General features: G+C 41.1%; 1 protein-coding gene across 1 annotated transcript; it reads right to left on the bottom strand.

Moving 5' to 3' along the window:
* Positions 1–829: 829 nt before the first annotated feature.
* On the bottom strand, positions 830–21,227 carry OPRK1 (opioid receptor, kappa 1). Its single transcript, XM_009575922.1, has 3 exons — positions 20,964–21,227; positions 6,277–6,629; positions 830–1,565 (listed from the first exon to the last, which is right to left on the bottom strand). Exons 1-3 carry the CDS (start codon positions 21,221–21,223, stop codon positions 1,033–1,035), a joined length of 1,146 nt encoding a protein of 381 aa, XP_009574217.1. The 5' UTR covers positions 21,224–21,227; the 3' UTR covers positions 830–1,032.
* Positions 21,228–27,764: the final 6,537 nt, after the last annotated feature.

Raw genomic sequence — 27,764 nt, forward strand, 5'->3', positions numbered from 1 at the left:
TGAGGGAGCACTCGATCCCCTCATCCATCATGTGCTAATTCACTAGTTTCTAATTCATCAAATATTTATTTTAGTCTGCTTACAAATTGTCCAGGAAAACAAGTACAGCACTATTTTTAAGTATGTCCATTTGTCCCCTTTACTGAAAATGGAATGCAATTATTTGCCCCCATGTAATGAATGCGGCACGGTTTTTCATCAGTTTTGTAACAAGTAAAGTATTTGAAGTTTTCTAGCCTCTTGTTCAAAATACACTATGAAAATGTATATTATATTATTCACAATCAATAAATATACAATCATCTTGGAAAATCACACATAGAAAACATTACACACAGGTGATTAAACATGTGCTAAAAATATAGTAACAATTATCCTTAAATCCCAATATTTTTAAATGCCAAAATGCTTTACCATACACAGACACAATAAAATCACTTTGGTGTGTAGGCAGATCATGCTTAAATTGGATTTCCACAGCAAAGACAAATGTTACATATATATTAGTTGAGGACAATATTGATTATAACTCTGGCATTCTTCTGCAGAAACCTAAACAACACTCTTCACTGTAAAAGAATATGACAAATCAAGTTGTCAAACTACATAGTTCAGAAGCAATCACTGTTGGGGCAAAAGTTTCTGGCATAACTCAGTGTTATGACTAAATGTTGCTTAATATAACCTTACGTATTGTAAAGAGAAAAGCCAGAAATTTCCTTATCCAGAATCAGCTGGTACAGCAGTATCTCCTGTTTCCCCAAAAGTGTGTATTAGTACCTGCTCAAGTACAGCAAACATGGTGCCAAAACCTGACCATCAGCCAGGTCCTTTTCATTTGAGCTTATTTTCAGAAGATTCTTGTTTGTCGATAATTAACTTGCTTTAGTTCAAACTACTAGGATTTCTGAAATATTCCAGAAATGTCTGTCTCTGTGAGTCTAGTCAAACTGCAGTGGTAATCTGTGTCAGTCCGAGGTCGTTGGACTCTTCTCTTTCTTGAGGACAGTAAGACGACATTTCCACGACTAGTCATACAGGTTTGTTTGTCCCATCTGCTTCCCTCATATAAGCCGGGTCTTGCACAGTGTTTCTGACTCTGCTGGTGCTCTGCCTCTCCATCCTCATCTTAAAGGGGAAGCAGAAGTCCTTGAAACATCTCTTGAAGTTTTCATCCAAAAAAGCGTAAAGGATTGGATTGAGGCTGCTGTTGGTGTAACCCAAAGCAATACAGAAGTAATAACTGGATATAGCAGCAGTACTGTGGGACACATCCCCTAACGCCTCAACCAGCACAAAAATGTGAATAGGAGTCCAACAGATAATAAAAACTGCCACAACCACAAGAACCAACCTGGTGATGCGGCGCAGGTTTCGATCTTTTTCTCGAGACCCTGAGAGAAGCCGTACGCTTTTAAGGCGTAGGATCATCAGAGTATAGCAAACAATTATAATGAGAACTGGAATAACAAATGCAAAGACAAAGACACAGATTTTCATGAAGATGTCCCACCACACGTAATCTTTGTCTGGAAATTGCAAGGAGCATTCAGTGCTAGCAGTATCTAGGAATGAAAGAAGCAAGAAGAAAAGTGCTTTATTATTAGATATTCTAAACAATGTAATTATCATAGCATAAGCTAGGAAAAGTGATTATCATGTAATGTGATACTAATAAACGGAGTTATCATTAAATGACTCCAAGGAAAGCTTTCAATTACCATTGAAACTGGTTTTATGCAGCTGTCTCTAGAAATTACTTAGAGAGATAGCGTCTTTTTAAAATGCATAACATCATTGCACAAAATTTGTTTCCTGTGGGAGGATCTAAAAATGCAGAGCACAAAAATAAAAATTTGTAAAGACGTTTCCATTTGAATCTAACTGAATTTAAAGCCAGAATGAGTATCATGTTCAATGGAATAAAAATCTCGTAATTATTATCGAACTACATATGCTTTTGTCTGTGGGCAGAGATAGATTTTTGATACCATGAATGGTGGGAGCCGAATGAGGTTGTGATCGTAGGAAGTTTTTGCCAATATATGATAATTGTGTAATAATCTTTTCCCACATGCCTTCTTCAGTGCAAATGGAATACACGTAAGAGCTTGCATTCAGAAAAACTTAATTCCTGGCAACAGCTTCTTTTCAGTTAAATAGAAGCAAATAAAATATGTGTGTGCGCGGAATCAAATGTAAGCTGCTCTTTTTGCAGATCACGTCATTGAAAATTCAGCCTGCGCAGAGACTGCAGGATCTGGGCCACCGACACCAGCCCACAGCCTTTCTGATTGCCCACGCCAGGATTCAGAGTCACAGGCTGTCACTTGATTTTACGTCCTAGAATTATTCCATCTGACAGGAGGCTGCTAACGAATGAAATATTTGAGGTTTCATTTGCTGACCTCATTGGAGCCTTCCAGCATATAAACCCTATGGAAAACCAAGAAACAAGATAAATGGCAAGGCAAGACAAGGGGTAAACTCACAACTGCTATCAGCGGTTAAACTCTACTGAAGACAAGTCAAGGTAACACAGGGATTTTTCACTCTGAATTGTAGCTTAGATTTTATCCTCTTGAGCACTGCATTATTCTTTGGATTTTTTTCATTTTCCTTACTGGATTTGTCATTCTTCTACAAATTATTACGTATTGGCTTTTATTGAATCAGATTTAAGGGTGGAATGATTCAATATACTCTTGCACATCACTTTTTCATATTTGTCTCCAGCATTACTACTCAGAAAAATTCCATCAAGCCATATTTCCCTGCTATTGAAATGCTTCACAAATCAAAATGATTTTGCAGAGAATTTGTTTTGAAAAACAGCTAGGGGGTGAAGTTATCATTATGGTATCATATAGACATATCCGCAGTTAGATATCAGAAAGCTGTTACTGGGTGATATTGAATACTAAAACATTCAAATAAAAAAGTTGAAATCAAAGCTAAATATTTTGAGGTTTTATTTTAAATAATATAACAACTAATAGATGATTCGAAAGCTGAAAAGTGAAAAGACGTATCTTTCAAGCCTGATGGAGGATGCTAAGCTGACAGCACAAGTATGACTTAATAGAGTCTTGACACTCAGTCAACTTTTCTAAATCCTTTGTGATCTAGTTTTTCATAAGTGTAGTTGCTTTTACTTAATTTTATTCTAGAAATGTCAACAATCATCTTCAAAGAAGTTCTCACGTTGATTATTACTGTTATTTGTAGTACATCATGGCCCAGCAGAGGCAATAAAATCAGGATGCAGCTATAATAATCTAGACTAGTAAAGCTGCATCCAGATGTGCAGTTCTGGATAAAAGTGAGGTGTGATCAGCGATGACTGTTCCAGACCACATCCAACTACTCACTGAAACCCCCTCCCAGAGGAAACTGCCTCTTCAGATCTACTAACATAATTTATGAAAATAATTAGGTCATGCTTGCAACATTTTAATATAATTTGTAGTTCGCAATGGTATTTTAGAATTTCAAATTATTGAATACAAATTTAATGATTGTCTTACATCTCATTACAGTTTACTTTCTGTGGAAAATCGTATTCTAAATTCATTAATATTCATGTGTTTCACTTGATATATATAATGCTATGAATTGTATGGAACCCATTTACATTTTCCCAGTTTACAACTGGGAAACAATCAACAAAGATCCTTGTCATAACGCCCAAATCATAATAATTTTCAGGAACTTTGGAAGAGAATAAAATCCAATTTTAATTTTATTCTTGTTGCCTGAAAAGATGCAGAACTAAGGACAGTATCACAAACTGAGTACGTAAGATTTCATACTGACCTTTTCCACTCTAAAAGCCAAATATTCCAAATACATTTATATATTTAAGGAAAAATACTGCTGTATTTTAAAATACACACTGTATTTTAGTGTACATATATTTTAAAATGTGTTTGATAAGCTACCATTTAAGATTAATCTTAATCTTGACATAGGAAATATATTTCTGTTACATACATTATTAATTATGTCACCTTCAGGCATCCATAATCCTCTGTACTCAAATGGAGCCTTCATACTATTACTGAGTATACTAATAGTACGTCTAATTTTTTTATTTTTTAAGTGAACAATTCTTCAGCAAGAAAGGCTCCATTAAGGCCAGAGAGGGAATATTTACACAGATTTATTCTGCAGGGAAAATGTATCCAGAAGGACACCACTGGGAGCAATCCTGTACTGTGAGAACAAAAGGGACTAACTGAGCATGGGGTGGGAACTTTAAATATAATCACTCTCCATTTGATGTTCAGTTGTTTAAATCTGAATCCAACAGAGGCCCTGTAGCATACAGAAAACAATTACTTTGACCAATGTAACATAAAGTTTCAGTCCTGAGCTCCAGCTGTCAGGCAAAGGGAGGATCCTTGCTTTTCCCCTTCACCATTTACCAGCGCAACTCATGAACACACCAGACAAGATAATTGGCAGTAAACGCTCAAGAGAGACCTTAGATCAGACAAGCAGGGCTAAACAGTAGGGGCTGACAAGCATTTGCCAGTAATTTCCAACCTTGTTTGGCCCGACTGAGCTGCCTATTACTAGTCTCTGCTTCAGGAGAAAAAAAAAGGCTGCCTGCCACGTGGCATGGAAAAGGCATTTAATCATTGCTGGCCTCAGAGCAGCCCCTTAATCTAAATGTGATGCTTTCAGTGAATAACAGGAATATTCTGCTAGTTAAGCACGCTCCAACAAAACACCTGACCAAGCCAATGTCCCACGGCCTTCAAGATTTCATATGTAGTGAGACAATTATTATTCCCAAATGAAGACACCTGAAAGTCAATGTTTCCTGAGCTAGACATTGTTTTATAGAGCCTGTCAAAACTTTACTGGGGAGAAGAGTTACAGGACTGCAGACCAGGATACTTGAAGGGCTGAAAGGATAGTTTCCAGAGGACTCTCCTGTCACCTACCCACCAGAAGACCAACAGCAAGAACAAAATCTATACATCTTCAGCCAAATCAATCAGCCCTTGAGCAGCTGTTACTGAAATGTTTTGTTTGCATTGATCTATGCCAAACAAGTTTAACACACAGCATTTATTGTCTCTGCCTGATAAAACAGTGTCCTTACGTAAAGTTTAACATTCCTCTTGGGAGGAGTGAAGCCTTTCTAAAAGAAAAGGTTGTTAATTCAGGAACTTATTAGTCATTCTTCAAAAGATTATTTACATCTCAAACAAGACTACCACCAAATAAATATGCATGTCTTGTATTTTATTGAGCCATCCATAACAGATGGCCCCAACACAAGGACATCATTAGAGGCCTCAAGCCTTTTGAAGACACTGAGGTGCTCCTGCACCACTGTCATGCTTGTGGGTATGAAGTATATGTGTGTGAGACTGCTTCTCCCCTTTCCTTCTCAAGGAGGATTTCAAATAAGATTAACTCCATAGCAGGGCAGTTTTAGTAATGAGTCACCAGTTATAGGGGCTAAATCTGCAGTCCTTCATGGCTTATAAATTTCAAGCAGAGTCTACAGGTAGTCTGCATACAGATCTCATTGACTTTATGTTCTTGTAGTTGCTTCCCTGCCATGGTCTGTATTCCCAGTTCCTCTGCTGATCCTTATTCTCAGCCTTTCCAAGTTTCCATGTACATCCCCGTCCCTTTTAAACAAGAATTTGAGATACTGTCATTTTCGTACAATTTAGCTTCATTTTCTCTCGCCAGCTACTGACTTTTTTCCTTTCTTCACCACGCCTTCGAGTTCTGTGAAATGGCTGCTGATAATAAGCTCCCAAGTCTTAATACTAGTGATAGTTTTAATATTAATACTAATGACAAGCAATCTAGTTTCTGCTCTTGGAACTTCAGCAGAACTACTCTCACAACACCTACAAAAAAACACCTTAAGCCCACATTTCAAGTTTCATCCTAAATTGGTCTTTAATCTGTCCACTGTGATCAAATTCCTGATTATTTTCCCCTGGTGTCTGCTACTAGTTTTTCGTGGTCTCATTCTAGCACGGACAATGCTTCAAAGTGCATTTTGTTATTTTAGATGGCAAAGGCATCTGCGCTTAAATGATTTATATGTCATACTGTGATGTTCCACAATATATTTCAAAATGTCAGAAATTTAGACATAATTTTTGAACCAAGGAATGTGGATGAACATCCTGAGAATGCACAAATTATTGAAAAAGGAATCAATCGGGTTTAGTCAATATTCCAAGCTACATTTTATGTCATTTGAGAAACAGAGACTCAGTTTTGAATGCTCACACTCACCTTCCCTGACTTTGGTACCTCCAAGAACTATCGCAGATATACCAACAGACGAGGACAATAGCCAGATACAGATGTTGATTATCTTTGCCTTGAGAGGTGTACGGAAGTCCAGAGCCTTCACAGGGTGACACACGGCAATGTATCGATCAACACTCATCATGGTCAGTGTGAATATGCTGGTAAACATGTTATAGTAGTCAATCGAAATAACTATTTTACACAGCACATCACCAAAGGGCCAAGAGTTCATCAGGTACTCAGTGCTTTGGAAAGGCATAGTCGTGGTAACCAGCGCATCTGCCATAGCCAGATTGAAAATGTAGATGTTGGTTGCTGTCTTCATCTTTGTGTACCTGAAGAACAAAAAAAAGTAAGGTTTTATTATTTCAAAATATGATTATGCACATTCAGATATGTAACAGTTTATCAGTCAGGCTTTGACATATTTAGGTTTTTTCTGTCAATTCTAATTTATGACAGAAGTACACAAAAATGCAAGACACTTGGGATAATAGCAAACACATTTGACTCAGTCTCTCAGCACCTGCATTAGCAGCTAGAACTTTTCACCATAGGCAAAACCAGGTATATGAACACATTTAATCTAATTAGTCAAACGCTGGTTTCAATTATCTTCTCAAATCCTTCTACAAGAAAATATCATTGTCACATTTGCAAGTGATCAAAATGTTTTGTGTTTCCTTTTCTTATAGCTAACTGTCAGTGACTGTGAGCTTTCTGGCTTTGTTTTGTGGAAGGAATAGTTATCCCATTCTCCGGTAAGAATCCATGTTAACTGTTACATCTGCCGGGCCAGATTGCCTCTTATATGAAAGTTCCTCTTCCTTGAATTCACTGCAACGATGCCAGCTTATACAAGTTTTAGTCATTTCCCTTCTTTGCTCCTTCATTTCCAATTTCTCCTCCTTTCTTATCCTCAGTTTTCCCAGTCCTTGCTTTTGTGACTGCTAATGTAAAAGATGACTATTGTTTAAGTAGGATACCACAGTGGGGAAAAAAATGGTCATAGCATTTTTTCTGCATCCTTTAATTTCACCAAAATGAACCCCTTGTTTTGTCTAGCTGGTAAGAACCTCAGCCTACACAGAAAAATAGGATCAGTTTTTTTGAGACAGCACCCTGCTTGCTTCTGCCCTGATGACAGTCTGACCCTGGGGCACAGCCTGTGTCCCAGGGTGTGGAGGACTGCTTTTAGCTCTGCCACGGACAAAACAGGTGAAGGAGAGCCAGTTAACATCACAGGGATATACTTAACTCTCCTTTCTGAAATGCTTCCTCCCCCTAGTTACTTTTGCTCATTGCTATTAATTTATTTTGAGATTCAATGACAGATTTTCCTTCTCAAAACTGTTTCACCCACTTATTTTGAATGTGTATCCAAACTAAAAGGTGTACATACAACACACACAGAAACATGTCTAGCTAGATTTTGATATGTATCATTAATAATTTATAGAGAAAATATAAGATTTGATCAGTCCAGCTAATGAACATGTAGGGCAATGTGTTTCTTTGCCTTTAAAACTTTGATGTGTAAAATAAAAAATAATTTGAAAAAAGAGTGTTGACAAAATGTGCCCAATGAGTAAATTAGCTATTAATTAAAATATGGGCAGAAATGTCATTTTATGACCACCATGAAATGTCAAAAATAGCATCAGTTTTTCTAAAACACTCTAATTATGACTTATTGAGAAAATGAAACCAAATGCTGGTTTGAAGCATAGAAAAGAGAACTGCAAGGGAAAAGAAAGTAAACCCTTCTCACCCAGGTACCGTACCCAGGCTCACATCTTGAACAAAGCCTTAGCATTAGAGCTAAGAGCACTGGAGCATTAGAAATACCTGAGCAAAGACAGCCAAAAGGAAGCAGTGACAAAAGCTCTACACTGGTGGCATGACCCCCGACGGTCTAGACCCCCTCTGCCCCGCTTTGAGCTTCTCTGGGACCAAAGGCAGAGCAAGGAGGCACCCACCAGTCAGAGCTGGGCTGCTACCCCCTCCCAGATCATAGAATCATAGAATCACAGAATCATAGAATAAGGTTGGAAAAGACCTCTAAGATCGTCGAGTCCAACTGTCAATCTCCTCAAGAGGCCCCCCAGCAGAGGAGGCAGTCTGTCCTGTAAGTCACGTTATAGCCTGTAAGGCATTGTTCAAAGACAAATATGAGAGTATATAGCTAGGACAAAAAAAAATAAGGCACATTAACAGACTAGGAACTTTCCTTCTGGTACAAAAAAAAGCAGATCCGAGTGCATCTCAGCTGGAAGACTGGACAAAAACTCACTAAACACTCAGACTGCAAATCTGTGCTAAAATGGACTAATTTCCATTAAATATCTGAAAAGAAGTAGTAAAAAGGTGATGTTACTTCTATGCACATCACTGATGATATTTGGAATTGTTGTCTTGTTCATATTGCAAAAAAAGACTATGAAAATTTGGAAAGGATGCATAAAAAGCACCACAAAAATAAGAGAAAGGACTGAAGAAAATTCTTACTTAAAGAGCTCAGCACATTTAGTTTATCAAAAAGAACACCGAGAGGTGACTTGATTACAGTGTCTGAAGACCTCCGCAGGGAGAAAATAGCAGGTACTGAAGAGCTTTTTCAGTCTGCAACGAAAAGCATAACAAGGACAAATACATAAAAGTCAAAGCCAGACAAACTCAGCTTAGAAACAATGACAGATTTTTCCTAACAGCTAAGGTGATTATTATTGGGAACAAATTACACAAGAAAGGAGTATTTTTTCCATCTTTTGATGTCTCCAAATCAATGTCTGCTGTTTTGCAGAGGGTGTGCTTCAGTCAAATACAAGTTACTAGACTCAATACAGAAATATTTAAATGAAAGGCAATGGCCTGTGATAAGCAAAGGTGAAGTAACTAATAGTTCTTCTGAATCATTACTTCTGTAGAAGTTTAAAAGTTTAAAAACTTCCTCAAGGGTTTGGATAGGGAAAGTTTGCTTTCACATATAGAAGAATTATTTTGACCTTTTTTCTTTAAAGGAAATCATAAAAGTAGTGAAAATAATTAAGAGGATTTTATTAGCCTTGAAAAATCATATATCTGGAAGATTTTATATCTGGCATTTCCCATTCCTTGCAACCTTAATTCAATTCTTTTTTGTGTGTGACACTGTGACTTATATACCATATTTTCCCAGTACCCCTTTCCCTTCTCCCTCCAGCCTTCCAGTGGCAGAATAGGAAAGACCCTCTGTAAAATAGAACTAGTTTTTTAGGTAACTTCAAAATTCAAATTTGTGAAGCTGCAACATAAAGAATGTTCTCTGTATGTGTACAGCTTATGTTACACATGTAAAGTGAGCAATTTTGATTTTTTGGACTATACAACACATGCACATATAAGAAAATTAATTTTCCTCACTACTATTGATCTAACAGGAAGGATGTCTTGTCATTCACAGGTAGTAAGAAACACAGAATCATCCCAGCATCAGCATTTAGACAACTTCCAATGTAACCAAATCAAAGCTGTATATAGGAGTGAAAATATAATGGGGAAAAGAAAAACCCACAGTCTGCCATTCCTCCCATAAAGCTCTGTGAAAGCTTTAGCTCATTTCAGGGACACATATGCGTATAACAATCCCAGCTTTGATAACCTTACCTGGTGTGCATCTAGTGCTTCCCCACAGCTCACCAGCCTGGCAGTGCCATGACTAGCTGGCCTTGCCCAAATCCACCCCAGTTCACAGACCATAGAGGTCTTGCACCACTCACTCTGAGCCAGACAAGGCACTCGACCCCTTTTCTGCCAGACTTTGAACAAGAAGACGGGAGACCAATAAATACTGCTCAATAAATACTTTATTACATTTAGGCAATCAGTTCTCACAGGCACTGCAGAGGGATCATGCTAACTCAGGGATGAAGGGCGCGCTGCTTAACCTCAGCAACACTAAGTGCAAGCACATTTTACTGATGCAACCTTAAAACTCACTGATCCACACCAGTAATGTAAAGAGCTTGATTACTTTCACCTGAAAGCATTGGCCTCCATGTAAATGAGATGTTGGCCTTTAAAGTTATTAGGCAATATAGATTAAATCATACATTCACTTAGAAAGTTCATAAAATTCAGAAATGCCTTTGAGAATCTGGACTCAATCATCCAAACTCATTTCAATGTTTTTAATTAAACACCTAAAAATTATTAAATGCGTACATGTCTCTGAAAATATGTGCTTGTAGGCTTAATCAAAAGTCCAGTTAAAGTACTGGAGTGACTGCTGTTGCTGTCAGACACTTTGAAGTGGACCCTGATAGAGTCTTGACTCGAACACGAGATGAAGGATTTAACTGCTTTTCTACCACTCATTCTATTGCACCAAAATACAGGAGGCAATATTTTACATGGTTTGGGCTTTTCCCACCGTACCCTCCCTTCACCCAAATCTGCACTTGAATAAGGTCAAAACAGTGATCGAGTAAGGGTATCTTGTCTTCCTTTGCAAAATTAAAATTATTGATCAAATACCTGAATTTCATTTAAGGAAAAAATACTGCTATCTGATTTAATTAGTCTAGCGGAACAGATAGGGGAAACCTGGTCATAACTACAGCATAGATGGCACAGTGGTAATTAATGACAAACATTTTCTTAGTGTCTTTGAGATATAACTTTCGAAGACCATTAGAATATTTATAAACCATTGTTGTATAAACTGTTCATGGGAAATCCTGTGTCTAGAAAATGGTTTGTTAAATACTGGGATTTCATAACAAGATGACAGCTTTTCTAATACTACACAGAAATGGAAGGTCCTCCTCTTAAATCAGGTGCTAGAATCTGATTTCAAGAGGCAGAAAAACCTCTGATGACTTATTTGGTAGACCTCGAGACTGCTTGTCAAGCTATAAGCAGGCCTCAAGCCTCTGTAGACTTTAAATAACTGGAAGGTATGTGGAAACCCTGCAGAAAAATGTCGAGATGAAGAGTAAAACTTTGGCTTGGATTTATTTTTTGGATATATGACAAGAGTTTTTAAGGTGCAATATTTGAATGATGTCTACTTACATGTCAAAAGTAAAATTCACAAAACTATCACAACTTAGGCTAAGTCCACTGTCCAAAAGTTCTTTGAGACTGACTTCAGACTGACCCTTAGAAAATTCCCCCTATTTCTCAGTTGACTCATCATTACTGTACTTTTCTTTCTGGGGTAGAATTTACTTTGAACATTTTTTTTACACAGTAAATAGGAAGAAATCACACCTCCAGACTAAGTTTATCAATAAAATTGTGGTAACACAAGAAGGAAGCAGCTATTAAGAAGTTGGTATGCTTTCAGAAAAAAATCAAAATGCATTACTGAATCTGCTAGTAGAGCCCCTTAAAGTTAGTATCTCAAGCAGAAGAGAGGAGTGTGATTCTAAAGTACACTGTAACTTTAGTAAAGCTAATAAAAGCTGAGAAGGAGGCTCTGATCAAATTTTTTTCATGTAACTGTAATAGGCTGAAGTGTTCCCTGCAGTATGAAATGAGGGATGGGGAGGGGAGCAAGCCTAACAAATATACTACAACAACATTCTCCAGTAGCAGAGTGAAAGTACAAAACCATGAAATACAACGAGGCATAACAAACACATATTTTTGGCAGATACCTGAGTCAGTGAATGAAAATGAAAGCTAAAGCACATCTAAAAGCAAATTGCAAAAACACCTATCAACAGGATGCAGGCTCTGTTCCATTAAGTTCCACTGAATGAAGTATATGGAGATCAAGCAGCTGAAAAGCTTAGCCAGGAAAGCTCTAAATCTTAAGGCTATATTCAGGGCACACTCAATATCATACTGCGTCAGAACAGGGGAAGAAAAAAAAGACCACCAACCCAGGAGGATCTGTTCCAAACACATACCATGTCAAAAGGATGGCTCAGCTATCTTTTGGATAAGTCAATATACAAGGCTTATGCCAATATGAAACTAAGACTGAGGTCATTTAAAGAATGTAAAAATCAGTATGCTGCAGTTTCCATGTTCATATTGGGTTATATGATATTACCACATTTTGAGTGACAGCCAGAATTTAGCAGGGGATAGGACCTCGGAAAACACTTTAAATAAAGGCAAACACTGTTATTGCACACATTTAGAGGTCGCCTGTCTTTAACATCAAAATTGTTAGGAGCCTACAAAAAATTGTACATGTTGCCTACAAAATAGTATCCTAAAGTGGAATTCTCTTTAATTAGCACCTGTAGGTGATTAATAAGCACCTGTAGATACCTATTTTTAAGCAGCTTAAAGAAGAAAAGCATGATCTTGTCTTTTATTCTCCCCTCGGGGAGCATAATATACCTGAACGTCAGAAGGTATCATTAAAATCCTTACAATTTACCACTACCATTATTCCTCTGAACTAGCCATAAATTGAGCCTGAACAAGATCTTGCAGATTTAGATTAGATGTGGAAGCTTTCCTTCTTGAGCTAAAGAACCAGCTTCTGAATTATAGAACTGCAAGTCTACATATATCCTGGTCAAAATGAAGAAAAATTCACACTACTTAACAAAAATGAACTTTTTTCCCTCCTTCTATGATAAGGACTTTTAATATTTTTATGTGAGCTTAAGACCCTCTTTTTGAAGAAATATGCTTAATGTTAGACACACCAATACTGTGAAATTTGTGCTTCCATGATTTTGCTAGGGGAGCTCAGAGAAATGTCAAGGTGCTCTGATTTATTGTGGCTTAAAGTGAAATAGTGAGAATGCAGAATTTTACAAAATCGGTACCTTAACCAAAACCAATACATCTAATATTATTATTAGAGAGCCAAGACAATTAGCTTAGACTATGTACCTGATTTTTTGACCTCTATTGGTAAGTAAGATGAATCTAGACCTTGCCAAGCAGCTGACTCTGTCTTTTGAGAAACTTTACGCTGCTGCAGATGTTTTCCAGCAACCAGTCACGTTACAGAGAGTTCCCAGGGTGTTACACAGCCCATCTTAATACTTACTTGCCACAGGTACATTGCCCTAGTGAGTGCTGAGTCTCTGTCTCTGGTGACATCCACCTTTCCCATTGTTCTTCTTTCTTGGAAGGATTTTTTTTTTCATGAAGGACATGAGCTCCCTTAGCAGAGCAAAGTGCTTCCTATGTATTTGTGGGAGAGGGAAGTGAGTAGGACAGAGATTGCCTCGCACAGAGAACAAATCTATTGCTCAAGGTGACAGCAATAGCAGCTCCAGCAGAAGATTTTTCAAGGTCTTACTTTCCCTCTTATTCTTTGGAGAGGCCCTGATCTCCATAGCTAGCTATGTATGCAAAAGTTGGTTGGAAGCAGCCAAATGTTATTGAACATTTGCTTCCCCTAGATGTTTCTGCAGGAGAGAAATAGGAAAGAATTCAGAAATCTCTCACGCAGGGGTCTCAGGGTGTGGGTATCACTCTTGTTCTCAAAACAAGGCACCTGGTCTCCACCTTGCCACAGGGGTGAATAATAACTGCCATTGCTGGGAGTGTTTTATAAGACAACTACACACTTGGATGTGTGCAGGCCTGAATCTCTGGTCAGCACTCCTGTAATAAAGTTGAATGGGAGACAAGGGACCTCACTCTATAACAAGTACAGGATTATGTGGTAAGGCAACAAATGCATATATCAGTAGTGAGCCAGCTCAGGGAAAAGTCATCAGTCCCTCATAGGAGGCAGCTGGGAGGCTTTCTCTGGACTCTACCTATTCATCTGTTTTCCTCACCTGCCTCAGAGAAGCCCACAGCACAGACCAACTGAACACACGCTTTCCCAAAGGAGATGATACAAGTGAAATGCAGGAAACTGTAAGACACAGTCAACTGAACAGCACAGCTGATAGCTTCCATGGTGAAAATATTCTTCTTCCCCTGCGCACTTCAACAAGTCAGTCTTTCTGAAAGGGATGTGTAAGAGTAAGTCCTGATGCTGTCCGTCAGTCAGCAGCACGGTAAAAAAATTTTTCTAGGTGTGAAACACTAAATGAACACTGAATAGCTTGTCCAAACTAATCCTACCATGCAGATTCCCATCTGTCACTACTCAAGGAGGCCTTTCCCAGTTGCCTTATGGTAGCCACAGTGGCTAGGCTACCTACAATGCAGTGGGAAGTGGATTTAGCTATGTAATCAGTCAGCAAATATAAAATCCTCTTTCTTCCCGATGCAGGGTAGCTAAGTTTGGGAACCCTAGATATTCACTCATAATGGACTGCTGAATGGTACTGACTTTTGGAGCACAGATGAGCAGCCAGGCAGAGCACCATGTGTTGCATAGTTGGATTGGTGTGAGGAGCAGAGAAAACAGAAAGGTTCTGCACATTTCCTTGCTATGTATTAGTGGAAACTCATGCACTGAAGTAAATCATTTTAGGCTTTCATGCAGGGAAGACAGAAGTTTCACTGTAAATAATGTCTCAAAACTTAAAATAGCAAACTGCCTAGTATTAATTTTCACTTCCCTAGGAATTAGAAGATGAATATAATGGGAGCTGAACCCTCTGGCTTCAGGAGAAATAAATATTTCAAAAATGATACACAGGCTAGCATGCACACTTCCCAATAGGACCATGGAAATGCTGTGCACTTTTACATATTCTTTATTTATATTCTTTTTACGTTTTGCAGAATGCCAGCATGGTCAGACACTCCTCTTTCCACGTCCTTGTTCCATCCATACACAGCCCTTCCCCACAGCTAATTCAGTTTGTGCACTCACGTCTGTCAGTAGACAAAATGACATTCATACTGCCATTTCCTCATGCCTCTCAAACTCCACAAAAGAGACTAACAATAAACAAAACACAAAGTCTTCCTTGAGGAGAAGAGCACAAGGTTCACACTTTGCAAGAATTACCTGATTCTTATAGATGGGAGAACCAAAACAGAGACATGAAGTAAACTTCCCAGAAGTAAAGTTTATCTGGATGCTTTTCCTTTAGAAAGCAATATGTATCTGAAATCAAAACTTTTCTTGGGAACTCATCTGTTTCAGAGAATTTCACTTAAGGGACAAACTAATCACAGTGAGAGTAGGCAAGCCAGGAGGATTATCCCCCCTTGCTCTTAGCGCATCCCAGGCCACCCAAAGTCACCAAGTTAAGAATTTCCAGCCACAACACCCTTTCAGCAAACTCAAAATCCTCTAGTGGGAAAAAACAAATGAAGGGTCCCCACTCTTCCCTTGCTCTGTCCCCTTCACCAGTAGGGCTTAGCCAGGCTGCCCCTCCTAACACCATCTCCACGCTGTGCTCCCTCCCCACGCTTTGGCCAGGAGCATGAGCTTCCCCACCACTCTCCAGGCTGAGGACAGGCAAGCTATCTCAAGCTTTCTGCCTCGCCAGCACCCAAACTGGAAAGTTCTTGTAAGTTTTCACTTTCTGCCAGTTCAAAAGGGCTCCCCGTAATTCGTCTTGCTTCCAGACATTGATTCCAGTTACGCCTTTCTCTGAAATAAATGACTGCCTGGCTGCGAGCCCAGCGGAAGTGTCTGGATGGATACCAAATTACTTTTCAGAAGCCAAAGGTTACTCAATATAAGCTATAGCCTCTCTCCAATACTGTCTCTAGTAAATATTTCTTCCAACCCTTTCCTCTGCTCTCTCTGCTTTTTCTTATCATAGCATCTGCTCTTCTTATCATAGCATCGTACTGGGAACTCATGTTGAGTTTCTTGTCAGCTTATAAACCCCCGGTCTCACTTTGTCATTATCTAGCAGGGGGTTAAAAGTATTAGAAACATTCAAATTTTGTTAAAATTAGCTGTGCTTGTCAAACTACCAATACTGCTTTTTAAACCTGTCATCTTCCATGTTTCCTGTTACCCTGGTGTTTGTGCCATCTGTAAAAGCTGTTGGTAATGATCAGTCTTCAAAGTTTTGGTGAAAATTACATCAAGTTTGGCCAAACCCTGCAGAACCTGACAAAATTACCTACATTCAGTGAGGTAAGGCCAGATGCTCTTTGAGGTCCTGTGATGAATTACTATCAATCCATTTGATATCTCTGTACTGATAATAGTAAGGTGTCAAATGTTTGATCGGGTAAAAAAAGGCAAAAAGTCATAAACTTCACAAAATATAGTACAGCTCGACCTTTACTTTTAGCAGCCAAACCCTTGGTTTCGTACAAGAATTAAATCATACCAACTGAAAGTAATAGGGAACAGGTAATTCAGTTAGGTTGACTCTTCTGGAGCTTCATTCTTCATTTCAGAACAGTATTCTTTCCAAATATAATTTAATAAAATTAGAACAATAATTTAAAGCAAATTAACAAGTAATCTTTTGATGTTATCAAAATCTATTACTGATTTAAACCAATACATTGAATCAATTTCATTTTTGTATACTTTTTTTTTTTTTATATTTTCATTCTCGTTTGGAATGAATGATGGAAAAGATTTAAAAACAATCTGGAAAGGAGTTGATTTTATATAACATTTCTTAATAGAATCTTCCTGTTACATAAGATGCCCCTCACTCAATGAATATAAGAACAAAAATGTATTACTAGTTATATTTTTTCTTCAACATTAGACTAAGCAGAGGAATACAAGCTTTCTTTTTTCCCTTAGGAATGAATCTACATATCTGTGTCACAGGCTCTTGTTAAAACTGTTTTTCAATGTAGAAAATTATTCAGTTCACTGGAAGCTTGAAAGATAATTTTAAAAGAAATACAGGATTGGCTATTTAGGATCCTGATGATAGCAGCTGCTCTCAGTAAATGACTTCGGGAGCAATGGGAGTAAGGCACACACATAGAAAAAGTGAATCTGGAGTGGGTAAGAGACAGCATCTCCCAGAGTTTTTACCAGAGTATGTTTATGGTTTTGATAAGGGCAAATCCATAGTTAAAGTTGTAACTTTAGTCAGGAGACTTTTCTTCCCCTCCAGCTGTCACAAGAAAGTACCATTTTCTTTAAAGCCAGCACTAAATTTTAGAGAAATAAAGTCAGGAGGGAGGAGGAAGAAAGGAAAAAGACTTTTTGCTTCCAAGGACAAGTAATTTTATTTATCAACCTCAGCCAACTCTTTCAACTCCAGAAATATCTTCTAAGATCTCAGAGGTAAAGCTAATCTCAAAAGAAAAGCTTCGGGGTTGAGATAGATTATGATCATGCCAAGACACACATAGCTGTAAAACTTTACTCAGGTGAGGTCAGATAATTTCACCCCCTTTTTACAAACCCATTTCATGCCTCCTCTCTTCCCCCATAGTGGGAGGACTGCTTCCCACATAGTATCTGCATTTCCCACGTGCAAGGGGCAGCGTGACGCCCTCTCTCTCTCTTACTCTCTCCCCAGGAAAAGCAGCAGCCACAGCATTACATCCCATGTGCCAGGGCTCGGCGTGAGCGAGGCACTGACAGCCCACCCGGCTGGCGGCTGGCCTGACAGCGGATCCCCTGGGGCGGGTACACGTGCCTCACGAGCTGACCCGAACACGGGGAGAGCTCCTGCAAACCACCCACACCGTGAGAGACGACTGCAACGGGCGTGCGAAGAGTGCAGGTTGCACCGCATACTCAACACAGAGCTCTTTCTGCACATTAAAAATAACCACTCTCGATGTGCCCGAGGAGTATGGGGTGCTTACAATCGTCCTGGTCTTGCTCTGTTAGGATTTTTAGTGATCGGGCTTTGGCTTTTAAATCTAACTGTTGCTGTGTGTTTAAAGACAGCGAATACCAGTATCTCCGTTTTACACGTGAGGAAACCAAGTCACAGGGACATGAAGTGACCTTCTCAGGACAGGACAAAGTGTTGAAACCTGGTAGTAAAACCAAAAGAAGAATCCAGGTCTCCTGAGACATGATTTCACAGGCCATGCTGCCACCACCGTACTAAAGTACCATTCCCACCCTGCCTTCAACACAAATCTCTATTTACAGGACCTGTACCAAACTCAGCTACCTTTCTTTCAGGAGCTTGTACATGTCGTCAAAGTGCTGTTATTTTTCCCTCTGAGGGAACTCTGAGAGGGTTTCCCCTCTCAGCAGAAACATGCCCCCCCACAGCTGAAGGAGATTTCGGACACCCAGCACTCTGCACGCAGGCTGCTGAGATGCTGACTTGCTGGTGTCCATCAGCTTCTTCAGCAGCCCTTGTGCAGAAGTAGCAAAACTTCCCCTGAGGGGGTATTAAAGCAAGGAATAGGCCAAGGCCTGCCTACGCCACAACTTATGGCTGAATTTGAGCCTGTTTCTGAGGCATCTCAAGACTATCTGGAGTCTCCTGAATCTGCCACAGCATTGACACTTCAACAGTTTCACTGAAAGTCTCAGAACATAAGGGACCTTGTTTGTGTCACCCAAAAGGTGACTTAGTGTCAGCCCTGAAGTGGTCAGGCAGTTGGACTAGATGATTGATTGTCGGTTCCTTCCAGCTGATCTATTCTAAAAGTATCAGGTGTTGTTTAAACAAGCAAAGGGAGGAGGAGCCGTGCCTGCCTTGCCTGCCGGGGGGCAGAGGGGGCTAGGAGGAGGAGAGCACAGCTGGAATTCAAAGAGATGAGAAATGACAACAGGGGGCCTCACACAAACCCTGTGCTCAGCTGGGGGGTAAAGAAGAGGCACAGTCTGTCCCCATCCTCCTTTAAAGTTGTGGCAGCTGGAGGAGAGGCAACGTGGGATGGCTAGGGGACACGATCCCCCTCTCCCTTGCCGCCTTCTTCCACAAACTTCCCACAGATCCTGGCTTTCCACACAAAAGGACGTCACTGCAGGCTACATTTTTCAACAGGTCACGAAAATCCGTCTTGAGATGCAATGATGCAGAGAGTGAATGTGAGAGAAAGAGAGAGGGAGAATAGACGTTAGGACAAAAAAGAAGAAAATACACTTCTTGTATGAACATTTGGAATATTTCAGAATCATAAGAAATGCTTGAAACTGTAGGTTTTTGTATACATGCACTTCAGCTAATGATTCCAGCAGTGTTTAAAGCATTTGCCACAGAGAAAACCTAGGAGAGGGGGATACTGAAAAAAAGAAAAAAAATTTAAAAACAACAGGTGTTTTGTCATGCTTATTTATTTTTTTAATCATGTAATCGAGATGGACCAAGAGGAAACTGAAGCAAAAGGCTAATGTAGGAACCGGTAGGAGAATGAGCCATAGCTAGCTAGACCCTCACAAATATAATCTTAGGAGGGTAACAGAAGGAGAGAAAAAAGGAAATACGTATGCACCAGTACAATCCACACATGCTAACTTTTAGGCTCTGGTTAAATTTCAATTTATTTCCATTGCCCAGGCCAGTTAATCAACTATCATTCTTAGTGACTGATGGCTTAGAAAATCTCTGCCTTTGCAGCTATGTGTGTGTCAAGTATGGAGACTCTATTCTTGCAAGAGAAATACAAAAAGAAATGAAATTTCTACTCTGAATGAAGGGCAAAAGGGCATGCAGGGGTATAAAAATTACAGCATCACAAAGCTGGAGCAAACCAGTTTCTCCACATTGACCACAGGCATCTTAATTTATTGCACTGACTATTAAAGGGGATTTTGTTTCCGTTATTCAAGAGTATTCACCTGGTTGTAACTCATCTTTCGTAAAGCACCTCATCAACAACTTCACTGCTTCTAGTTAACTTCCCCCTGTATCAGGTCTGACAGTTTTTTCACCATCCTGCAATTGCTTGACCCTTACCATGCATACTTGACTAACAAGATCCCTTCCAATACCTCCAATACCAATACCCTTCCAATTTTTGTTTCTGTGTACAAGCTGATTTCATTTGAGCAATGAATACTCCACAATTTTTTTTCTCAGAATTTTTTGCAGCATTCAAATGGACTGTGAAGCAAGAGTCCAAAAAGTAGCATGATTTCAGTCCCCTTGGTTGCTCGTTATCACCCTGCTGATCTGTGCTGTCCAAACATTTTTATAAATTGCAAATGAAAAGGACAAAAAAAGAGAGAAATCATAGTGCAAGCTAAAATATACACCAATACACAAGTGTAAGTGCAAGTGTAAGTATTGGTGCCTTTCACTAGAGTGGTTTAATATGAAAAACTAACAAATACAGATATACAGATTTCTCCTGTTTCCTGAAAAACAATAGGAAATGTATTTCAGCATCAGCTTTGCTTTCTTCAATTCAACACCAACAACCAGAGTTAAACACCACTGGACAGAGAAACAACATCCCTTGCTTTACATTAAGCATGTCCACATATCTTTATTGTTTCTTTTTTTTCCCACCTTGTTAAATGAGCCACTGGGTGACAAGGCAGCAATGTATAAGTGTCCACACGACTAGACACATAAGCCATCCCTCCGGGATTCCTCACAGGGGAAAAAAGCTGCCTTGCAGAAGTTTCTTCCACTCGAGCTTCCCCTTGGATGCGAGCAGCCTCTCATCCCTAGAGGGCACCCGATCAACGCAGCTCCTGGGCACAAAGCGCCTTTCCCGCAGGCTGCAGGATTTATCACTTTTAAACAGCTTCCCCCTTCTGTCTCTAACTGCACATCCAGGCAAACCACTGGGACTGAAAAGGTTTGGGTCATTCCAGTTACTTTCTTCCAGCTCCTCATGTAAGCACTCCCAGAGAGCTTCCATGAACTAACCCCCTCTCTCCACTGCCAAATTTAGGGACAGCCATTTGCACCTCTTCCACCAAGTACTCCAAAGCCCCTTACCTTATGATGACAAACATGACCAGAGAGTTTCCCACCAAGCCGACAACGAAGACCACCGAGTAGACAGCAGTGATGATGATGGGGATGGCGGGGGAGATGCTGGTGTGGTTGTGCTGGGCGTCCCCAAAGGCCCCGGTGGCGTTGCTGTCGTAGTCCGCCCAGCCCAGGAGCCAGCTGCTGCTGGTGCTGGGGGGACGACAGGGCCCCGGGGAGCAGGTGGAGTCCGGCTCCTCCCGGAAAATCTGTACAGGGGCATCCATAGGGGCACAGCCCCCACGGGCAGGAGGGAGACCGGGAGGAGAGTGCGGACAGCAGGAGGCGAGTACGCTGGAAAGAGGGAAGAGAGGGAAAGAAACAGAAGTGCTATCACAGCCACCGGACTTTAAGGCCTCTGAAATTTGTATGTGTTAAGGGGAGCTCTGCTGTGATGGGAACTGTAATTTGCCAAGCAGAGATTTAAGCAAACCACATTCATATTAAATAATGGCAAGTTTTACATCTCGCTATGTAATGGGTAAGTGCTGCTCCTCCAGGTGCACAAGGAAAGTTTTCCTCCACTTTCAGAGATTGTACAGAGAAACAAATCAGATGGGAAACAGCTCAGATCCACCCCCACACTTTAACCCTGTCTTTCCCATTCTCCATATTTTAAGTCAAACTGTATCCTAATGACAGGGGCTCCTTACTGCCTAAGCTCTGCTTTAAAGTGGGGAGAGAGAAACCCACCACCTCTCTGCACATCTGCTTTGACATCCTGCCCTGAGTTATTTTTTTCCCAATCCCATATCTGCTTTCAAAGAGGAGACACATTAATGACACTAAATACCTCTTTCAGTCCAGGAAAAGGAGCGGAGTCCTCAGACAGATGTTCTTCGCAGGAGAAGAAAAAAATAAAGCAGCTCCGCTTGGCTCCTGGAAGTACCACCGACCTTCTAGGGCTTTTGAACCTGAGGCACCTGCGCCTTCGGAGAGGTGTGCTGGCAGCGGAGCCGATCCCCGGGCATGAGCTGCGATGTGGTAGCAGCAGTTGCTGCTGTTCCAGCTCCCACCACTTCGCCTTTTCCCTCTCAGGCTCCCTCTGGCTCCCTCTCGCTCTGCCAGGGCTCCAGCAGCACTCTGCACTGATGCACACGTTCTCCTCTGTCTCTGTCCCTGCAGCTCAGAAGCTCACATGACTTCTGTCTAAACACTGAGAGGCAGATAAATTAAAAGAAAAGCAAAAACATAAGTTCTGCAATGAATGAATGCTTATTTTTAACACACTTTTCCGAGTTGCCTTTCCTCATTCCCCCTGCGCTCCCAGGCGGAGGCCTTACTGAATCCCACACGCTTTTACAGAATAGTAGATGCTGAATAAAACAGAAATTTTCGGTTTAGATGCCTTGCCTGGTCCATCAGCTCTTTCGTGCCTCAGCTTCACAACTGTGCATGCAATACGCTTCTCGCTGCGGGGCTGTGCCCCTGTTCCTTTACACCTGCAACTTGGAGGAAAGTCAGAAGCTGGCTACCAAAACAGAGAGAGGCACCTCCATTACTGCCCTTAGTTTATTCAAGCTGTCCCACACCACGTGAGAAGCCAAGAATTCCCTGTAGCACTGCCGGAGCTCAGCTGTCCCCAGGCTCCAGCTGCAGCCAGGGATGGAGAGATGGTGTGTGCAGAAATGACATCCCTCAGAGCTTATCCCTAATATACTCCATCAAGCAGGGGCTGGGAACGCGCTAATCTGTGTTCAGGATATCCCTTAATTTGCACACAGACCTTGAAATCCCCATGATGACTCCCTCTAAATGGCAAACTGGGAGACGTGAGGCAAGACCCTGAGTTGCTCCCACTCCACTGGAAGAGGTGGGGAACAGCCAGGCTGGTTGCATCCCAAAGCGTGCAGCAGGAAAGCAGGTCTCTGCAGGGAATAGCAGACTGCCATGCCTCTCTGAGTATTTGGTGAGGCTTAGATGGCTAGGAAAGGGGCTGTGGGTTTCCTTCATCCTTTTCTAATGTTGAAACTTTACTTCATGCTCCTCTTGTTGAGTGTCTGTGACCAGGCTGCGGTTTCTATTTCTAAAACAATTTATTTTCTAAACCTATAATCAAGATGAGAAATTATGTCAGCTGTAGAGTCAAAAGTCATGTAGGAGGTTTAAAAGGTACAGAATCCCCTCTCTTAGAGGCAGAGGATTGTGCAAACATGGTGATGGCTTTGCCTGTGGTCACTGCTTTCTCCAGAACATCAGCACCTGCTCACTATCATCTGTCTAGAGCTGTCTAAAAGTTTCACCCTTAATGAAGATGGATAAAAATGCAAAATAGCAAACGTGACAAAAATACCCCCAAGCCAAATACATTTTAAGGATGGAACACAGACCTGGGACAATAATTTTTTGGAACATAAAGTGAGATCTTAACATAAAATGTACCCCAATCCTCTTTTTATCCTCTGCAGTCCATGGGCTCTTGCGGATGTACTGAAGGGAATTACTACTGCTATATCTTCTCATACATAGTTTTGGCAATTTTCAACTTCTTGTTAACATCTTCCCCGGACTTCTCCACATTCTGGAATTAAAACATACAGGAGAGCTTTAAGATAGCAATATTTTAGCATTCATTGATAATTTATCTCTTACGAGCAATCATTTTGTTTGGATAAGTACCTTAAATATGAGCATATACAGCCGCAAAATAATCAATAAAATGGATTCTAAGGGTTAGGCTGAAGTGAGGGAGAAAGAAGCAACAATTTGTCACTCTGCAATTGCTACAGGTGGATCAGAAACTTCTATATGGGGAAGTCTGTTATTGCTCTGCATAAATCTAAAGCACAGATGATGTAAAAAACTCAGTAAGATTAATAGCAGACTCAAAGCTTTTTCAAGCACCAGTGGTTGGACAGTAAGCTACTCTTTCTCTAGTTAATTCTGTGCTGAAACTCTCCAGTGATCTTAGAGCTAGCACAAAAAAGATGTGCTCACATCTTAGCTTCGGTCACTGACCCTTAATGGAGTGTGCATTGCAACTACATGGGACTGGAAGGAGGTGGAGTTTGACCACAACACTGCAAATTACAGGGTGAGCCAGAGGCAACATTTAAGTTGCCCAGTGCTTTCTGTCTGTGTGTGCTCCACGTTGGAGACTCAACTCTGGCTCTTGGTAGCTGTAGGTCTTTGCAATTCAGTAGAAAGAAAGCACGTGGGCTAGAGAAATGCCTTTTCTTCTGAAAGTCAAGTCAAATTCATATAAACTGTTAAAAATAATCTTTTCCTTTCTTGTGTTTGCTTCCTTGATGAAAACTTTAATATCTGGATTATCAGCAGTACCTGGTCTCACCGCAGGTACTGGAAACACCTACAATAATATCAACAGAAAACCCAAGGGCAGAGGAAGAACCATGCTCCATCACCATCTTCCTCTCCTTCAACATGTAACTGCTCAGTGCCCCTGTGCCCTTCCCAATAATCCCGCGGAAAAGGACAGGAGTCTCCTGAAGTCACGAGGGAAGAGAAAGAAAGGGTTTGCAGGTGACCTAAGCTGATCTGTCCACACACCGATGCCAGAAGTCCCTGTTCCCTCTGAGGCCTCCCGTTAGACAAAAGGCCCTGCTCTTTCAAGGAAAACCGAGGAAAGATTTAGGGAAGACAGACAGCGTAAAAGCACAGTCTCACCACTCAGCTACAACTTTCCTCCAGCATTGTTGTTACAAACCTGTGGCTCACATGCCTCCAATTTATTTCATGACAATGCTGTAGAGCCAGTATTCACCTCACTGGACTTCAGAAGATACAACAGAAAATACCTGGACTTTTTTCATTAAAAGTACAAAACTATATACCAAATTCTCTATTTAGGGAACATTGTTTAAGTTGTGAATTTTGGCCCTCAAAGGTAAAGAAATACCACATTCAGTTGTCTAATACCTAGGCACTACAATACATGTGCATTTACACTACCGTATTCTTTTTTTCCCTGGACTCTCTACTTCATTCACAGACAGCTACACAATATTGCTACATTTAAGTGGAAGGAGAACCATAAATTGGGAATTTTGTACCTGTAAAGTGTTTTCCTTTGCAATCCTAGTGAAATCCGTTGAATGAATAAGGAACATGGCGGCAGGGAGATATGTGATATTTAACAATAGCAGGTGGGGAGGGCTTCAGCGTTGTCTTTTTTATTACCAAAAGCTAAAGTGAAGAGCTGCCCCCATCAGCACACTGCTTCAAAACCTTAACAATGTGCTGGGACATTAATTCAGCCCTGACTCAGAAGTAAGAATGAACCGCACTGAATCACCGGCACGACTCTGTGTGGCACCCGCTCACTGTGCCGCAGCAGAGACCCAGCTCCGTCACTCCAGCACATGCAGGTTTCAAGTGAAAGCTGCTTAGTTGCCGACACTGTTTCCCTGAAGACTGTGACACTTTGTAGGTTTAAGTTACATTTTCAAAAGAGGGCAGACCTTGAAGTTCAGCCATTAATTGTGACACTGGGTACTTTGATAAGGGATCGTTTGCAGAGGTCACTTTTTATTCTAGAGGTTGGGAGGGAGGCAAGATGAGTTAAGTGGAGCAGGCTAGCATGATGCTTTTTTTCAGTTCATTATTGTTTTTACTACCTGATTGACCAAAGGCTACAATAATAGTGAACCTGAGTAAAGGGAGGAGATGCTGGAAATGCTTTCTGGTGGCTCCAGTTGCCAGGGAAACAAAGTTCTCCTGTCTCTCTGCATCCAGAAATGCTAGTTCTCTGTGTGAATGCAGCTCTCGGGAAATGGTGTATTTCATCCTCTTCGAAGACCAGCAAGGGAGAGGAAGGAGAAAAGGAGAGGCAGGAAAGTATATGTAATACTGTTTCCTCAACGCTTTTTGCACACATATTTTGGTCATAGCAGACTGTAAATATTCAATGTAAGACTTGTGCTTTGGTTTTTACTTGTAGATGGCAGAAGTTCGTGTTACATTTTAAAATAAATTGCTAGTCTCCGTTGTCACCTTCAGACACCAACCCAATGAGACCCTGAGCATCGGGACAGCCTCTGTGGCCTGTCCCAGGACCCATCCATCTTCCAAGGGAAAGTCCTTGGGAGGGTAGGGGGGGACTAGCCACCCTAAACTGCCAGCTGCAGGGAGGCACTGGGCGGGTGTTGAAAGGTTTCTGACCCTGGGACTTTAAAAAGGAGGGGTGTCGTACAGACAGGAGCTAACTGGCAGCAAGGAGGTCGGTGGCTAGGATTAAAGAGTTCCGCAGGTTACAACAGGAGGCCATCTGCTCTGCTCTGCTGTCGCCCTGCCACTCCCCAGCCGGCTGTGGCACACAGGCCAGCACCTCGGAGCAGGGGCAGAGTTGTCAAAGCAGGTCAACACTTTGCTGTCTTCCCTGCATTTCATTTCATCAAGGTCCCAGCTGGAAGTTTTATATCTTCCCGCTTTTCTTCCCGCAGGCTGCAGTTGTGACTCCCAGAGGAGAGGCAAGGACACTGAGAGCGGCTGAACATGGGCTGAAGAACAACTTCTAATACCTCCCTTTAAAAGATAAAATTGTAGTATTCCTCAGATATCTGTAGAACAGATACAGATATCTGGTCTACAGACCAGATCATTTGATACAGATGGGGTTTTTTAACTAAAAACTGAAACAAAACAAAACAAAACAAAGTCCCTCTAATTATTATTTACTTCTCCTGTGGGGCACTATAGGCTAATCATCTTTCACAATAAGTTGGCTTCCCAGCATGTGGAAGTGCAGTTCTGCTGGTAGTTGGTACTCTGCTCCCGGGAGGGAATGGGGATCAGCTAACACAACCCCAGCTTCCACCCAGCTTCCACCCAGAGACATGAGATGCTGCTGATGCCATTGGTAAGTTTTATGGTGACTTTAAGATTAGCCTGGTCGTTTCTTTTTGGGATGATCCCAGCGGATTATGAGGGATAAGTACTGACTTCTCCCCAAAGAGTTCAAGCTCCCGGAGAGCCTTCTCTCTACCATTTTGACAAGAAAAGAAAGATGATTCATTTTCAGGAGGTAAGAACTGTGTTGATTGTATGCCAATGATACCCAAATCTTAATCTTCTTTGCTTCAGACTTAGAATTGTTTGTTCGTTTTTTCTGATGCCTGGCAGAAGTAAGAATCAGACTGAAAACAAATGGTGTAGCTGGAGCTAGGGAAAAGCAAATTTTGCATACACAACCCCTAAACCACGCCCCTCCCATCTCCTCTGCCTCCTGATTTTGGCACCTTCATTCATACATAATTAATTGCTTAAGCACAATAGTGATGTGATAAAACAGGGGTGAATTTAGCTCTCTGAATATGGGGTTGTGCCGGCACCAGCTGACTAAGTCAGTCTCTGCTGACTCCAGGATAGAGCGGGGAAGGCTAAAGCTCCCTTAGCAGTTCCCCCTTCCCTTTTCCCCACTAACCAAGTCCTATTAGTTGCTCAGTCGATACCACAGAGAACCTACTTGAGCTGTAGAAGCGAACGGTGTACTCATAGCGATGCTGAGAGCGAAGAGTATCAGGAGAAATCAGGAAGATAAAGCCTTCCTCAGTGCAGGAGCAGGAGTGAAGAGAAAGAGGGACTATTTAAACACATATGATGATATGTGATACTCACAAAACAAACCCTGAATGATTTGAGGTTATGTGGGTTTATTTGAGCCCCACCGACCAAAGGGGCAAGCGATTACTCAAACACAAGGGTCGGGGGGAAGGCCACAATTTGTCAGACTGTCGGAGAGCCCATTTAGCCAGAGCACACGCGGAAAAACACGAGCCCCGCGGGAGCACCCACGGGAGGAGGCAGGCA

The sequence above is a fragment of the Fulmarus glacialis genome, unplaced genomic scaffold, assembly GCF_000690835.1.
Source record: "Fulmarus glacialis isolate BGI_N327 unplaced genomic scaffold, ASM69083v1 scaffold33570, whole genome shotgun sequence".
NCBI lineage: Eukaryota > Metazoa > Chordata > Aves > Procellariiformes > Procellariidae > Fulmarus > Fulmarus glacialis.